The 16,180-nt window shown below is 48.5% G+C and overlaps 3 protein-coding genes across 5 annotated transcripts in view; 2 read left to right on the plus strand and 1 right to left on the minus strand.

Moving 5' to 3' along the window:
- The window catches only part of MYO1H (myosin IH), a 48,041-nt gene extending 39,625 nt beyond the window's left edge, over nt 1-8,416 (plus strand). The window contains exons 21-31 of the mRNA XM_057526302.1: nt 201-269; nt 1,674-1,758; nt 2,445-2,604; nt 3,239-3,322; nt 4,107-4,200; nt 4,419-4,474; nt 5,325-5,460; nt 5,832-5,902; nt 6,034-6,131; nt 6,733-6,832; nt 8,214-8,416. Of these exons, the coding sequence (XP_057382285.1) occupies nt 201-269; nt 1,674-1,758; nt 2,445-2,604; nt 3,239-3,322; nt 4,107-4,200; nt 4,419-4,474; nt 5,325-5,460; nt 5,832-5,902; nt 6,034-6,131; nt 6,733-6,832; nt 8,214-8,237 (977 nt within the window). The 3' untranslated portion in view covers nt 8,238-8,416. The remainder of the gene's footprint in view (nt 1-200; nt 270-1,673; nt 1,759-2,444; nt 2,605-3,238; nt 3,323-4,106; nt 4,201-4,418; nt 4,475-5,324; nt 5,461-5,831; nt 5,903-6,033; nt 6,132-6,732; nt 6,833-8,213) is intronic.
- A 544-nt stretch (nt 8,417-8,960) lies between these two features.
- KCTD10 (potassium channel tetramerization domain containing 10) overlaps nt 8,961-16,180 on the minus strand; it is a 36,678-nt gene continuing 29,458 nt past the window's right edge. For all 3 annotated transcript variants that reach the window (XM_007180097.2, XM_007180096.2, XM_057526300.1), the window contains exon 7: nt 8,961-11,762. In XM_007180097.2, the coding sequence (XP_007180159.1) occupies nt 11,538-11,762 (225 nt within the window). In that variant the 3' untranslated portion in view covers nt 8,961-11,537. The remainder of the gene's footprint in view (nt 11,763-16,180) is intronic.
- Nucleotides 13,622-14,183, plus strand: LOC102997514 (60S ribosomal protein L21-like). The gene has a single exon (XM_057526301.1). It carries the CDS (start codon nt 13,657-13,659, stop codon nt 14,137-14,139), a length of 483 nt encoding a protein of 160 aa, XP_057382284.1. The 5' UTR covers nt 13,622-13,656; the 3' UTR covers nt 14,140-14,183.

The following is a 16,180-nucleotide window of genomic DNA, read 5'->3' on the forward strand; positions in this document are numbered from 1 at the left end:
CCCCGTTACTGGCCAGCTCTGGCACTCAGGCTGAACGTAACCTGCCCTCTCTCGTTTCTGTCCTGTCATATCCCGTGGCTTCCTCTCTCACCTCTATGCTGCACGCCCCTAGGGCCACTGCTGACACCTCCTCTGAAGGTCACAACTACCAAGCTGCACAACTGAAAGCCACTTCACCAAAAGTTTTGTTTTCTTTTAAGTTGCGCGAATCCAAGCCACGTACAAAGGCTGCCTGGAAAGGAGAGCATACGTGAGAAAAAGACAAGCAGGTAAGAACTGAACAGGACCTCTCAGGTTTGCCATGGACCACAGTTTCCCTCTCATCCACGTGGCACCTAGACGCAGAGGCTCCTTTGAGCATTCTCTTCGCCTGCGTGGCCTTGAAGCCTTGGTGTCGGGCATTCTCAGGGTCCGGTTCTGGGGCCTCATTTTTACTCTACATAACAATGCAGCCTATACTTGTTCCACAGACATGTTTTATTTGATCCACAACATATGCATGTTTTTTTAAAATTAATTTTTTATTTTTGGCTGAGTTGGGTCTTCGTTGCAGTGCACGGGCTTCTCATTGCGGTGGCTTCTCTTGTTGCAGAGCACAGGCTCTAGGCATGCGGGCTTCAGTAGTTGTGGCTCGCAGGCTCTAGAGCACAGGCTCAGGAGTTGTGGTGCACGGGCTTAGTTGCTCTGCGGCACGTGGGATCTTCCTGGACCAGGGCTCGAACCCGTGTCCCTTGCACTGGCAGGCAGATTCTTAACCACTGCACCACCAGGGAAGTCCATGCATGTTTAAAGAGTAATTGTTTTTAAAGGTTACTAACACCATGAGTGCACTTGCAGCCCCTGCACTTTGTCCCTCCCCAGTCACTTCTCAGCATCCCCCACACACACAACTATTCTGAACTTTGCATTATTTCCTTGTTTTTCTTTATAATTTTATCATCTATGGATGCATCACTAAATAATATACTTGTAGGCTGGAATGTTTTGAACTCCATAAAATTATGCTGTTTGTATTTTTCTTCTGCAACATTTCTGTTGCAATAAAACTTTACTTAGACACACGTGGCCAGCCCGAGGGCCGCAGTTTGCTGACCCGTGCGCTATACGAGCATACCGCAATTTAGCTGTTCTGTTGATGGACATTTGGGTTGTTTCCAGTTGTTTGTTTGTTTTTGTAACACTGTGGCCATGAGGAATAAAAGAAAAGCATTTTGAATATCTGAGTTAACTGGAAAAAAAATCTGAAAAGCATTTAAAAATTGGGACACAAGCCAGAAATCTAATTTTTGTGTGTCCCAATTTATGTATCCCCATTTTTTAATGTAGACAACTAAAACTAAACACGGGGTGAGACAAAGCAAATGCAGGGGCAAGACTAATCTGTGCCATCAAGTACCACTCTGGTCCCTCAAAAAGACCTCAGAAAACTGACCCCCTTGCGTAATTCTGGAGCTTCCCAGCACCCTCTGCTCCTCTGTCACTCTGGTTCAGCTGTCCGTCTGGGCACGTCCGGGTAGAGACTGATGACTCTCATCCCACTTTCCGTCTCGAGGGCTAGCGGAGTGCTGTGCTGGGCATCCAGGTGTTTGTGGAGTGGGTGAATAATTCTGGAAAAGGCTTTTGTATTTAAGTGATCGTGCTCACCTTCTAATGCCAGCAGTGAACTCTTTCAGCCATTAAACTTGAAGCCCACTGGCGTGGAGCCCTAGCTCGGAAGGAGGCCATAAGGAGAAAGTGGGCTGTGCAGATTATAAGAAAGTAAGTTCTCATTTGGGTCCAGTAGGGAGGAAAGGTCTCTAAGTGCTATTGTGCTGCAGAGGGTGGTCATGGACTTGGAGGTTTTGGCTTTGGGCAGAAAAGTAATCTTCCCTGCAGGATGTCAACCCTTAGGAATTCTGTTCCATCTCCTTCCTCTGAGCTCCCTAATTTGACAGTGATCACAACTCAGAATGTTTGTTGTTTCTCTTAGCCTAGTTCAAAAGTCACAAAGCTGAATGCCTTCTGAGGCCAGGCAGGGCCAGCGAGTCTCATGAGCTGGGATAAGGCAATAAGGTAGGGTAGGGACTGCGGCAAACTGGAAAGCTCAGTCCACCTAAGAGGGGCAGTCACTACTCCACGTTAGCAGACTGCAGCCAGGCCAGTGTTGGCAGATCTTTTGATTTTTTTTCAAGGAAAGCTGGATATCTGGCTTTCATGTAATACCTCCCAGTTTTTTGTTGTTGTTGGCAATGAATTCAAGTCACTCAAAACAAAACAAAAAATGGTGTGGGTGAAATAGAACATATCTTTGGGCCAGATTTGGCCTGTGGCCCTACTTGGCGAACAAAATAATCTCCACCGTTTTGGCCACCGTTGAATCAAACCAGTGGGGGAGAGAACACAAGTTTCAGTGAAGAAATGGGAAGTGAAGAAATAGAAAACTAACAAAACTCTCTCCTGCTTAGGTTCATAAAGGGATTCATCAATCGCAACAAGCCCCTCTGTCCTGACAATGAGGAGTTCATCGTGTTCGTGCGGAAGAATTACATCTTGAATCTTCGGTATCATGTCCCAAAGAACGTCTTGGACAAGAGCTGGCTGAGGCCTCCTGGCATCTTGGAAAATGTAAGGACTGTTCCAGAACTCACGTTGCAAATGACGTGGGCACAGATGGAGCTTAACTTGTATATTATTTGGTGCTGCCTCCCTTGCCTTGAAAGGGCTGCCTCAGCAGACAAAGCACTTCCCTGCAAGAGTGATGCCGAAGGAATTTAACTCCTCAGAATTCATATATCCTCTCTAGAATTATAAAGCCCGTGGAGGTCTGTTTCAACAGAGCACTCTTGAATGGTTTCTGTCCTTGATGTAACATTTCAGATGGGTTTAGGGACTGTTGCCTAGAACAGTGTTTCTCAGAAGATGCTCTGGGGACCCTCTGTGTCTGGAGCGCAGAGTGGGGGTGACTAAGATTCCTGGGCCCCAACCCGGGCCCATTGAATCAGCGTCTCTAGGAACCTCCTGGCCAGCAACTCAGGTGACTCAAAACTCATTCAAGATTAGGAACCACTAGTTTAGCAGTAGTGAACAGTGAGCCCAAGACTGGAACATGAGCTGCTTTCTTTGACTAGAAAACATTAACACTGTCCTTTACCTCAAACTGAATTCAGCTGTGCTTTCAAAGCTTCTGTTTTGGCGGCTGAAGCCTAAAGCGGGGGCGGGTGAGGGAAGCAGGTGGAAAAGAAGAATGTTCTCCACACAGGCATCGAATCTGCTCAGGAAAATGTGCATGAGGAACCTGGTCCGGAAGTACTGCCGAGGGATCACAGACGAGAGGAAAGCCCTGGTAGGGACGTGGCGTTGCGGGCAGGTGGCAGGATGCTGGAGGGGTGGGTGCTAGCCCCTTGAGAGTCAGCAATCCTCACCCACCATCTTACCTGTAAGCCAAGGGTCACACAAGGCTCATGCCTCATACATGCTTTGAGGATGAAACGCATGTAGACCACTTAGCACAGAGCCCTCGTTAACTGGCAGCTGTTAAAAGTAGCATCGCTCTTTTGTTAACCATGGGAACACCATCTAGACGGCCTCTGAACTGCAAAGCATGCAGGGCCCCTTCTCCGCTGGTGGCGTGGTTCTGTTTATGTTCATTTGCTGGTCGGCAGACTTTTTCTGTAAAGAGCTAGAGGGTAATATTCTAGGCTTTGCCGGCCACACCATCTCTGTTGAAATTATTCTGCCCTGGTACACACAAGCTGCCAGAGACAACCTGTAAATGAATGGCATGGCTGCACTCCAAAAAAACTTGACTGGATTTGGCCCACGGGCTGCAGTTTGGGATCTCTGACCTAGGAGAAACTCTCAGCTCTGAAAATTCCACTTCCAGGAAGTCAGTGCAAGTAGAGACAAGCATAAGTGTCAACTTCAGACTCTAATCAGTAGAATTCTTGGAGCATTTTGGCCAAAGCCAAATGTGTTTGACTTCTATGTGTTCTGACTCCTATGCAGAAGGAAGACAAGGCTCCTTGAGGAGCCTTACTTATTCAGGAAAGCAAGCACTAGTGTGGACCTCTTTAGGTCCCCAAAAGCCTCATGGCTACCATTTTGTACTTTTAATTGTGTATTACCAGATGCAGCAAAAGGTGGTTACAAGTGAAATATTCAGGGGAAAGAAAGAAGGCTATGCAGAAAGCTTAAATCAACCCTTTGCCAACAGCCGAATAGGTAAGTCCCTTTTTCCATCTATGTGCTCACTTTCCCTATTTAAAAAAAAAAAAAAAAAAAAAGTCAAAGGAAGATGCTTGATCCGCATTTCCTGACAGCTATCTATCTCCCAGGTTGAGGTCTTGGTCACAGAGGGACAGAAAACCAGCAGATGCCAGTGGCTTGTGCACAGGGGTGGTACTTAGTGATGATTCGCTGTGTTCTGGTTGCTTCCTTAGATGAAGGAGACATTAATCCCAAAGTGCTTCAACTCATCAGCAGTGAGAAAATCCAGGTAAGGAAATGTGTGTCCTTGCCTGAGACAGGATTCCCCTGTGGGGTCTGAGAACAGGGTCTGTCTGCTACATGAAGGGGGTCTGGAAGCACTATTTAAAGGCAGGGGTGCGCGTGCGTGGGCCGGGCTCTCAGCTGCGATGCTCTGGGTGTTAAGATGATAGGGATCACGATTATGTGACGATTAGGCACCTGTGGCTGTTCCATGGTCCTCAGCTGTCACCCAGGAACTGTGTTTGGCTTTCGATGAAGTTGAGCGAAATGCAGGCATACACTTAATCATTAAACATCCCCTATTAGAAGCAGTGTGCCTGGGCGCCGACGTGGGTTTCATAACTTAGCTGTGTGATCCTGGGCAGATGACTAACACCCTCGGTGCCTTCATCCTTCCGTGAATGGGGAGGACGGAGGGGTTGATGGTGTGAAGGGCACAGGCTGCGGCCTGGCATGCGGCAGCTGGTGACCGTGGCTCTGGTGGCTGCTCGGTCACTTTGGTCCCTGGGGACTAGAAACCTGTGACTAGGTTGGATTACCCTCTGGCTGTCAGGGCTCTTAACGCCCGCAGAGTGTCTTCATCTCTGCTGACCTTTCAGAGCAGCCCCGTGAGGCAAGTGGCTGTGGCCTTGAATTCCTCTGAAGGTCAACGCCATAGGCAGAGCCAGGAATCACAGCCTTTCATGCAGAGAGCCAGGGTTCAGGGAAAATCCATTTATGCAAAATCTGTTTGGGCCCCTCTCCGCTGGGGTACTCGAAGCAACGTTTTCAGAGGCTGAGTAACAAGGCACTCGGTACTCTGCCGCCCTCCCCCGGGAAGCAAGCGTCCCCTCGTAGTGACGGTCACCTCCTTGCAGTACGGTATCCCGGTCATTAAATACGACAGGAAAGGCTTCAAGACACGGCAGAGGCAACTCATTCTCACTCAGAAAGCAGCTTACGTGGTGGAACTTGCCAAAATCAAGCAGAAAATAGAGTACCCTGCGCTCAAAGGTAAGAAGCAGGCAATCTTCAGAAAATTCACTGGGTTGACTCAGCTCCCGGGCACACCAGCAGTGAAGCAGCCTTTCATTGACAGACCTAAGTGAAGAGTGCCCACAAAACCCAGGGCGGCCCAGGCTGTGCCTCTTATTCTGGCATAAATGCCAACGGCATCTCACTCCGGCATCCAGGTCGGACACTAGTCATCTTTAACAGGGAGCAGCTTTGTATTCCGAGCACAGGTGCTGATTGCTGGGCCACCCCACTTGGCCCAGCTAGGAGGGAAAAAGCCTGGGGTTGGGGACCCCCAAGGCATGCCTCTTTTTTCTGTATTAATGTCAAGTTGTCCAGTTCCTGGCCCCTAACTTTGGCTCTGTCCTAAGGTGTCTCTACCAGCAGCTTCAGCGATGGAATCTTAGTCATTCACGTTTCCCCAGAAGACAACAAGCAAAAGGTAATTGACAGCCACAGGGCTGCTAACAGAGGGAAACACTGCCAAAATCTTTAGCTGCCCCCAGTGAAACCTCAGTGATGTTCTTCTTTGAAGCCACTACCACTGAACCGGCCGTGTTCTCTCTGCCGCAGGGGGATGCCGTCTTACAGTGCAAACACATATTTGAGGCAGTTACTAAACTCGTCATGCTGGTTAAGAAGGAGAACATTGTAAATGTTGTTCAGGGAAGGTAGGTGGTTTCATCTGTATCAGGAAGTCATTCAATGTTAAGTGTCTATTAACAGATCAAGGAAGACGCAAATGTTAATCGTTTCACCCAGGCCTGCCCCTCCCCGCAAAGTAAGAACTGCCTACCCACAAGGGGTGGGGTACCCTTGCCCCCTCCGATCACCAGCTTTCTTCCCTCCTCACCCCCCTAGGACTTGGGCTCCACAGAAATGAAGTCAGTGATCACTTATTCACCAAAGGGAATGAAAAGTGTGGTCTCACCATCTAGTTTTCAAAGGAGGTGCTTATGGTCCTAAGAGAATTTGTCACCCAGTGAAAGGGGGACCCCCTGGGCGAGAGCAGGTGCCAGCCACACCTCTACTGTTGATGCCTGTGGAAGAACTGTGCTAAACTGATTTGAAAATAACTAACTACAGGAAGGCGTGGCCATTTTCCCAGTTGCAGAAACGGTTTTCTTTCAATTACTCAAATATACAATAAAACTCTGTAATGAAACAGGAATTTGATCTTGAAACTAGTAAGCGTCACAAGTGAATTTCTTTTGCAGACCCAAAGCTGAGGGAAAAAATATGTCAGTAATTTATCACTTTGTGTATTTTAAGTTTACAGTTTTATATTAGTCCTGGAAAAGAAGGCACAATAGTTTTTGACACCGGACCAGAAGAACAAATCTATAAAGATAAAAACGGACAGTTAACAGTGGTGAGTGGCCGTGTCTGGGGAGGGAGAGGTGTAAGCAGTTTTAAATAAGACTATAGGTTAAAATTCTCCCAATTTCAGTCCTCCTGTAGATTGACCAGAATCATTATCTAGTTTATTTTTCCCTCTGTCCCTGATTCTACATTGAAAAATAGGAAGGAATGGGTACTAGAGGTGTAGATTCAAACACTGAATGAAAAGGAAAACAGTCTACTCACATTTGTCAGTGAACCAGAAGTTGACATTAAACTTTTCTCAATATTAAATGTCAAAGCCCAACTCTTCATGGGATGTCAAAGGCCTCATGCCCTATCACGTGGTTCTCAAGTGAGTCTCCACGGGGGAAACTCCTGGCGAGCTTCGAAAAATACCAGTGTTTGGGGCTTCCCTGGTGGCGCAGTGGTTGAGAATCTGCCTGCTAATTCAGGGGACACGGGTTCGAGCCCTGGTCTGGGAAGATCCCACATGCCGCGGAGCGGCTGGGCCCGTGAGCCACAACTACTGAGCCTGCGCGTCTGGAGCCTGTGCTCCGCAACGGGAGAGGCCGTGATAGTGAGAGGCCCGCGCACCGCGATGAAGAGTGGCCCCCGCTTGCCACAACTAGAGAAGGCCCTCGCACAGAAACGAAGACCCAACACAGCCAAAAATAAATAAATTAATAAAAAAAAAAAAAAAAAAAAGAAAAATACCAGTGTTTGTGTCTCCCCCCACCCACTCCCCGACACCATGACGTAACTGGCTAGGGGTGAGGCCTGGGCTCTGGAACACAAGGATCCCAGGACTGAGGAGGAGAGGTTTGGGAACGAGGTGCATCTTAAGAAGTCAAGCCTGAGTGCTTGGTGCTCTGCCCTCCCTAGCAAGTTTGATCCAATTCTGCTGGGAAACGACAAACTGAAAGCTGAGGCGGCTGAATCTTTAAAACGTAGTCTGTAGCAAATTATGAATACTCGGTATGTATATACAAACTAAAAAATGGTCTAACAACATGGACTGTCTCGTACACATTTAACAATGAAATTGTTTTGTGGACAAAGAGTACACGTAATTGCCCCCGAACACAGTTAACTCCTTCGGGGACAAGTTAAAATACTGAAGCATGATTTTTAATGTAAAGTATAAGGTGACTTTTCAGTTTACATGCTGTCTTAAAACTTACCCACGTTCCTCCCTGGCTGGCTCAGGCTGAAGCTACGAGGCCTCAGTGAGCCCATTTCTAGACGTGGCTTGTCTCACGGGAGGTGGGGCAGGAGACGGTGTGGGTGACGGGGCTTGGCTGCTCGCAGCTTGTCCACGTCCGCCTCAACCATGCGGGCGGCTGCGCTGCTAACTGCTTCCTCCTGAGTGACAGGAGAGACCTCTAAGCCTCAGCGTGTACCTTCCCCAGGTGTCGGTCTGCATGAAGTCCTGATGGAGGATGACGTCTGATCTCTCCCATCGCCGTTTCTGCTGCAGCTGAGGAAAGCACCCAGGAAGCTCGAATTTGGTCCAGTTAGCGACACCTTCAAGCAAAGGTTCCAGCAGCTCTAGGAAAAGGATCGTCCCTGAAGAAGCGGAGTGGCATCTTGTGCCAAAGGCCAAACCCTCAGGTGTTCTGTCGCACTACATGTTCTCTTCAGGGAGCCAAACTCAAGTCACCCAAGGGGGTGATTTTAAACATCCCCAGTAGGACCTACACTTGACGGGCACTTGAACATGTCAGTACGGGGGGTGACAGATTCTCTGTCATGCTGCCTCTGAGACACAATGAAGTATTATACGTGGTCTGAGAGCATAAAGCTGCAAAATTTGAATTTTGCTTTAAATAAATGAAACTCAGAAACATACCCAATTCCTTCACGGCTTTAGGTTCCACGTGGTGAGGTGTAGCTCTCCCTACCCCAAACCTGCAGTCGGAGGCAACAGCAGCCGACTGCTGTTTCACAAGCCCAGCAGCATTTCCACCCAAGACTTCCTTCCAGTGTTTGAGTTCAAACACTATGGAAAAATGACTCATCTTTTCCACCCTGAGCAGCAACCTTTAGGTGGTGAAGTAGAAGGTGGGCTCTCTGCTCTGCTCTCTTTCCTGTGAACTGCACTTCAGTTCAGTGGCTGGACTGTGCTGGGTGTTTCTGAAAAGACCCAGAAAAACAGATTTAAGTGGAAGCGTTATATAACTTTTATTTTACATATGTCCACAGATGCTTGTACAACATACAGTGACTACTTCTGAAGCTCATAGCGTTTTTTTCCATGGCACAAAGAGACAGAAAGGTTAGTGACACACACGTGTTACAGTGACTCTGGGTGGAGCCCTAGAGAACACACATTCCAGAGGGAGGGCGGGGGTACCTGCACAGCGACCGCCCTGCTAAGCCACTGCAGGAGGACGATGGAGAGGCGAGGCCCCCAGTCACCACAATCAGATGACTTACTTGAAAAAAAGCTTCATGACGAGGGACCCAAAGCTGTTCTGCTTTTTCCATTGTAAGTAAGTTATTACAGTGTAATAAAACTTTGCTCTTCACCAAATCTTAGGCCAGTGTTTGTTTTACTGGGACGGTTCTTAAATACAAATATTGACTTTTGTTGCCCTTAGTGCTCACATAAGAAATCTATTCTTTGTAGAATATGTCTGATAACAGAGCTTGGACCAGCCAACACTTTGTCATGGTCAGCTCACGGCTGTATGCAACTAACAAACAGTATCACTCACCATGGAATGTTTCATGAACTTGTTCATATCCCAGGGAAGCAAAGACTCCAAACGACAAGTGCAAAGTTGAAGGAAATGTGAAAGTAGAGAGACGGCCAGAAACATTTGGTCAGAAGGTGTAGAAGCCCCAACTAATCAGACTGTTCCACAAAGTTAGTTACTCGTCACGTAAACATTTGAAAAACAGAACTTACATGATGGCTTTTCCATTCCTACAGAAAACATCAGAAGTGACATTCACTTTAACTTTCTAAAAAAGTTCAACCCAAACAGCAGGGTTGGTGTTTACAACTTAAACAGTATAAAATATTTACAAAACATTATTTAAGCCCCCTCCCCTCCCATCCTTAACACTTAATAAAATCCAAATGGCCTAATATGAAAGTTTCCCACACAACAGTTTAAAAAGCATCTACCCGATACATGATTTTTAGGTTGGGTCATGATTGTTTTAAAGTTTTATTGTAGGCTTTGCTGCTGGATACAAAATAAAGGCATACAACTGTCACAAGTAGGGCAGGATGTACAAAGTCTAAGCTGTAAAAACCATTTCAAAATATAAACTCGTTTTGTTCGAATACACTGTATCAAAGGCTGCCCGTATTCATACCTTTGGTATAAAATGGTAACGTTTCCCTTGAATAGCAGACAAAACCCATCCATACCTTACACACATCCGAATCTCCTTGGAACTACTCTATCAGCCTAGTCTCAACCACCCACATTCGTCACCACTCCCTCTGTGCGTCACGGGCGCGGAGGAGACGGGGAGGTAGGTAACCGAGAACGTCCGTCCCACACGAGCGCCGTGCAGGCAGCAGGGCTCCAGTGCGGGCCACCCAGGCCCCATGGGCACACATCCTCATCCACAGTCGCACACATCCCTTAAACAAACATGAACACACACACTGACCGGACCCAAAAGGATCTGCACGTCCTCTCCGTCTGCTCACCGACGGCCACTCCACACTGTGTAAGAATCAGAGGCAGAGACAGGAAGGGATCTCCAGGTGACGGCTGCGCTGACAGCAGGTGAGCTGTCCTGAGGCTGCTGGTGTGAGCAGTGGTCCCGTCTGGACACCAGAACAGAGTCTGGGGCCGTGTTTAATTTCTTCTAAGCAAAGGGCAGGGCATCCGCTGGGGGCAATAAGTCCCGCTTAACGGGGCAGAAGGCCAAGGAAGAAGGAATGGAGCCCACCGGGCAGTGGTTTGTGCGCTATGCCCGTAAGCAGGCCAGGCAGCCTTCCCAGAATGGAGTGGGTCAACAAGGAGGGCAGAGGAAGGGGCAGCTCTGCTCCTGGCCAGACCCTGCGGGGTCCCAACAAGCACCAGACCACAGATCAGCAGAAGGGGCAACAGGCCTGCCCCTTCAACGGAGCTGGGCATCCAGAGCCACACTAGGAACAGCGGCTGAGAGGCAGGAACCCCCCAGGTGGGGTCTCCACCGCTACGAGCTGTGGTTCTTCAACAAGCTCTAGGATCGATGCCCGGGGCGGGATGGGCTGTTCGCAAAGCCGTGGAGCCTGTGCCGAGCACGGGGATGGGGCCAGGGTGCTGGGGTGGAGTCAGGAAACACTGAGCTCACAGACACCGCTGGTGACCGCCGACTACAGGACCCGTCTCAGAGCTGACAAACTGAACCCTGGAGGGAAGGCGACCCGAGAAGCTCCAAGAGGCAGTCAACACCCACAGAAATAAATACTGCAGACAAGTTCTCACATACACACCACACCCATTCATCCTCTTCCTCCAGAACCAGGAGAGCCTGGCTCCAGTGCTTCTCGGATTCTCAGGAAGGCAGAGACCTGGGACCCAGCTTGTTCAATAGCAGGGGTGTGTTCACCTGGGTAGAGACAATCCATTCACCTGGTCGAGAAATACCAAAATCGTCATCTGGCTTTTTATGCAGTCTCTCCGGACTCGGGGGAAGTGGGAGGCCCGGGAGCTCTCGGGGGATCTGCGTGCACAGCAGGGAGGAGCAGGGCGGGCGGGCGCGCTCGGGGGCCCCCTGCCCGCTCACTGGTGGAGGTGGGCCCGGTCGTCCGGGCGCTTGATGTGGATCCGCCGCACACGCTCGATCCGCTCCCGCTCCCGCTCCTCGTCCTCGTCCAGGTGGTGGGAGCGTCCGGCCGCGCCACCCGTGGCCTCCAGGAGTGCGTTGTCAGGTCCCCGGCCATCCTGGGCCTCATACAGCAAAATATTCAGGGTCTCCTCATAGATCCGGGCTTCAGGGAACTCCACCTGTAGCCCCACAAAACACAAGGCAGGTACGTTAGCATCTCAAACCCCCCACCCCACCACCTCTGCCGCCACCCAGGACTTCTGAGCAGGGCCATCTGTCTACACCAGGCCCCTAAGACTCTGTAAGACCATCGTTATTATGTTTAAAGCAGTTTTTATTTTCAATACGCAACACTTACACATGGCACTAAATTCACAAGAGACAAAAGGGATACAGTGAAACAGATCTCCCTGCCCTCTCTGCCCCCCAGTTTGCCTTCCTTTGGACATTTACGTCATTCCCAATGTGTTGCTTCTAACAATCAGGGCTGCACCCCTGTACACGAGGCATTCCACACCTTAAAAGGAGCATCCTTTCTGAACAGGGACCAGCTGGGGACCCTCATAAAATGGACACAATCCCTCCCACTCAGTAAAGTGCTGCGTGTGCTTACTGCCCTTCGGGGTCAGGCGCCGTGAACTAGAGGTGGGTCCCAGGCAATCAGTAAGAAATGATAAAGCACTTGAAATGTTCTGCCAGGGAAGACACCGGTTATGCAAAAACCCAAGTGGAACATCTGTGCAGTTACGTGAGACAACGAACCACGAGTGTCAGCTCCAAAGCACAGCTCCCGGAAGTACGGGATGGAAGAAGAGGAAACTGTCCCTGAAGGGGCAGCCATCCCGACACCAAGTCCCTGGAGAAAGGAAGGCGCCCTCAGGGACAAGAGGCAGAGCAGAGGGAGCCACGAGAGGGGCTCTGGCCTCCATCCCGGCTCCACCGCTAACCAGCTGCACAAACGTGAGCACAGGCTCACTCCGGAACCCGTCCACGAACCTATACACAGCTGGGATCCGACCACAAGGTCTCTCAGTGCCTTTGCTCGCTGTTAAGCTCTAAAAACGTAAAGTCACTATTTTAAAGTTTAATCAATATGATGGTTCGCTTTTGAATATCCAAGGGCAGAGGCAATCCATGTATATAAAAAAACCAAACTATGACAAAATGGAGAGTCTAGTTACAGGTGGAATTCACAGCCCTAAAGAAAAGAGGCACGTCTTGTTAACACAGGAGGAAAAGTGAACATTTCTGGTCCCCCCACTATCTTTGAAAGGAAAAAAAAGAAACTCAGTGTTTTTCCCTTCCTGGCTACCTTACAACAATACATACCTTTTAGGATACATTCTAAATACTAATGAATCAAATGTTTTAAGATGTTAAAAAAAAAAAGGGCTTCCCTGGTGGTGCAGTGGTTGAGAATCCGCCTGCCAATGCAGGGGACACGGGTTCAATCCCTGGTCCAGGAAGATCCCACATGCCACGGAGCAACCAAGCCCACAAGCCACAACTACTGAGCCCGCATGCCACAACTACTGAAGCCCGTGTGCCTAGAGCCCATGCTCCACAACAAGAGAAGCCACCACAATGAGAAGCCCACGCACCGCAACGAAGAGTAGCCCCTGCTCGCTGCAACTAAAGAAAGCCTGAACGCAGCAACAAAGACTCAATGCAGCCAAAAATAAACAAACAAAAAAAACACGTACCCTTTAAAGAAAAAAAAGAAGTTAAAAAAAGATTTTTAACTCTGGTTTCTACTTTGTGGTCTGATTTTCTCTCATTTGCCTTTTGCTTTTGAGGCTGCTCTAGCATCACACAGAGCTGTGGGCTCCTGGGACTGCAGTGAGGATAATAACCTGAGCAGGTGACCTACAGATCTGTATAAAGGTGACTAGAGGCATGACCTGCTGCATGTGTCCCTGGTCATCAGATTTCCCCAGATAGGTTGAAAAGGAAATGACACAGTGTATGGGATGATTAAAAAAAAAAAAAAAAAAAAAAAAAAAAAAAAAAGCGTAATCAAGATGGTAGAATAGCTTTTCGGCCGGAACCGCCATCTTCCAGTAATTCGCCAAAATGACCAACACAAAGGGAAAGAGGAGGGGCACCCGCTACATGTTCTCTAGGCCTTTTAGAAAACATGGAGTTGTTCCTTTGGCCACATACATGCGAATCTACAAGAAAGGTGATATTGTAGATATCAAGGGAATGGGCACTGTTCAAAAAGGAATGCCCCACAAATATTACCATGGCAAAACTGGGAGAGTCTACAATGTTACTCAGCATGCTGTTGGCATCATTGTACACAAACAAGTTAAGGGCAAGATTCTTGCCAAGAGAATTAATGTGCGTATCGAGCATATTAAGCACTCTAAGAGCCGAGATAGCTTCCTGAAACGGGTGAAGGAAAATGATCAGAAAAAGAAGGAAGCCAAAGAGAAAGGTACTTGGGTTCAGCTGAAGCGCCAGCCTGCTCCACCCAGAGAAGCACACTTCGTGAGAACCAATGGAAAGGAGCCTGAACTGTTGGAACCCATTCCCTATGAATTCATGGCATGATGGGTATAAAGAAAATAAAAGACCTGGACTGTGTAAAAAAAAAAAAAAAAAAAAGATGGTAGAATAGTAGGACATGAACCTTACCTTCTCCCACAAATATAGCAAAAAGACATCCACATGTGGAATGATTCTCACAGAATATCTACCAAACGCTGGCAGAAGACCTTAGACTGCTGAAAGGGCAAGAAAATCTCCACGTAACCGGGTAGGAAGAAAGAAAAAAGAAGAAGGAAAAGAAAAGAAAGTGAGAAAGGAATCGGGACGGGACCTGTGTCACTGGGAAGGAGCTGTGAAAAAGAGGAAAGGTTCCTGCACCCTGGGAAGCCCCCTCACCGGCAGGGAGATGGGCCGGGACAGAAGGAGAGCTTCAGAGCCTCAGAGGAGAAAACAGCAGCCGGTTTGCAGCAGCCAAAGCAGAGGGAGGACTGCACAGTCAGTCAGTGCTGCTGCCTTGCACTCCCCAGCCTGACAAACAAGTCTGCCAGTGCTGGCAGGGGCTGGGTGCTGGAACTCGGGCTTCAGAGATCAGAACCGGGGAGAGGACTAGGGTTGGCACGCTGTGCAGACGGACTGGGGGGGCTGGAATCCAGTGTGATCACGGCTGGGGGTGTACGCAGGGGAAGCCTGGGCCACCTTAGAGGCCAGTCGTCATTGTTTGGGGGGTGCACGAGGGGAGGGGTGGGATCTGGATTGCAGCCTTTTTCTCTGTGCGTGCGCTTGCAGAGGGCAGGACACCACCTGCATGGGCTCCAGGAGCAGTCGCAGTGCCCTCCCCCCACCCCCAGACACCAGGAGTGGTTTCAGGCTACCATCACCTCCCTCCTGGACCCCAGGAGGGGTTGCAGGGCCCCCACTGCTGCCCGCCCAAACTCCAGGAGTGGCTGTGAGATGCCATCACGCCCGTGCGCTCTGGGGGTGTGCCCGAGCTGCCCGCCGCCACCAAGAACCCAGGACTGGGCATCAGCCACTGCATCTGCACACCCCCATCAAGGGGATAATGACCAGCACACGCTGAAGAGAAAGTCCACGGGCATCCATACTAAAAACTGCCCTCGCACCAAATATATTAAACTCACAAAAGCTACACAGGGATGACCCCACGTGTAAACAGCCCTCCAAGACCACAGTAGACAACTGTTTCTCCGAAACTCACAAACAGAAATATGTAAAATGAAGAAGCAGAAGAACTACTCCCAGTTAAAAGACCCCTGAAGGAACAAAGAGTGAAACAGACCCCTTCAGTCTAATAGGCACTTATTTCAAAAAGAAGATAATGAAAATACCGAGGGAATTAAGAAAGGCTATTGAAAGAAATGCAGAGTACTGTAAAAAGGAACTAGAAACTATAAAGAGGAACCCAAAAAAATTAGAAAACTCATTTGCAGAGACAAAAGCTGAGCTAAAGGCAATGAATAGCAGAATGAATAATGCAGAAGAATGAATAATTGATCTGGAAGATAAAATAATGGAAATCACCCAATCAGGACAGCAGATAGAAAGCCAAATGAGAAAAACCAAAAGCAATCTAAGAGACCTGTGGCATAATATAAAGTGTGCCAACCTACGCAGAATAGGGACTCCAGAAGGGAAAGAAAGAGTAAAGGGGATCGAAAATGTATTTGAAGAAATTATGGCTGAAAACTTCCCAAACCTAAAGAAAGAAACATACCCAGGTACCGGAAGCTCAGAGGGTCCCAAACAAGATAAACCCAAAAAGACCTACACCAAGACGTATTATAATAAAAATGGCAAAAGTTAAAGATAAAGAGAGAATTCTAAAGGCAGCAAGAAGAAAACAGAGTTAATTACAAGGGAACCACCCCATAAGACTATCAGCTGATTTCTCTACAGAAACGTTGCAGGCCAGAAGGGAGTGGCAAGATATATTCAAAGTCCTAAAAGGGAAAAAATCTGCAACCTAAGATACTCTACCCAGTAAGACTATCACTTAGAATAGAAGGAGAGATAAAGAATTTCTCAGACAAGAAAAAATAAAAGAACATAGCGATACTAAACCTATCCTAGAGGAAATATTGAAAGG

This window comes from Balaenoptera acutorostrata, chromosome 13 (genome assembly GCF_949987535.1).
Source record: "Balaenoptera acutorostrata chromosome 13, mBalAcu1.1, whole genome shotgun sequence".
NCBI classification, from domain to species: domain Eukaryota; kingdom Metazoa; phylum Chordata; class Mammalia; order Artiodactyla; family Balaenopteridae; genus Balaenoptera; species Balaenoptera acutorostrata.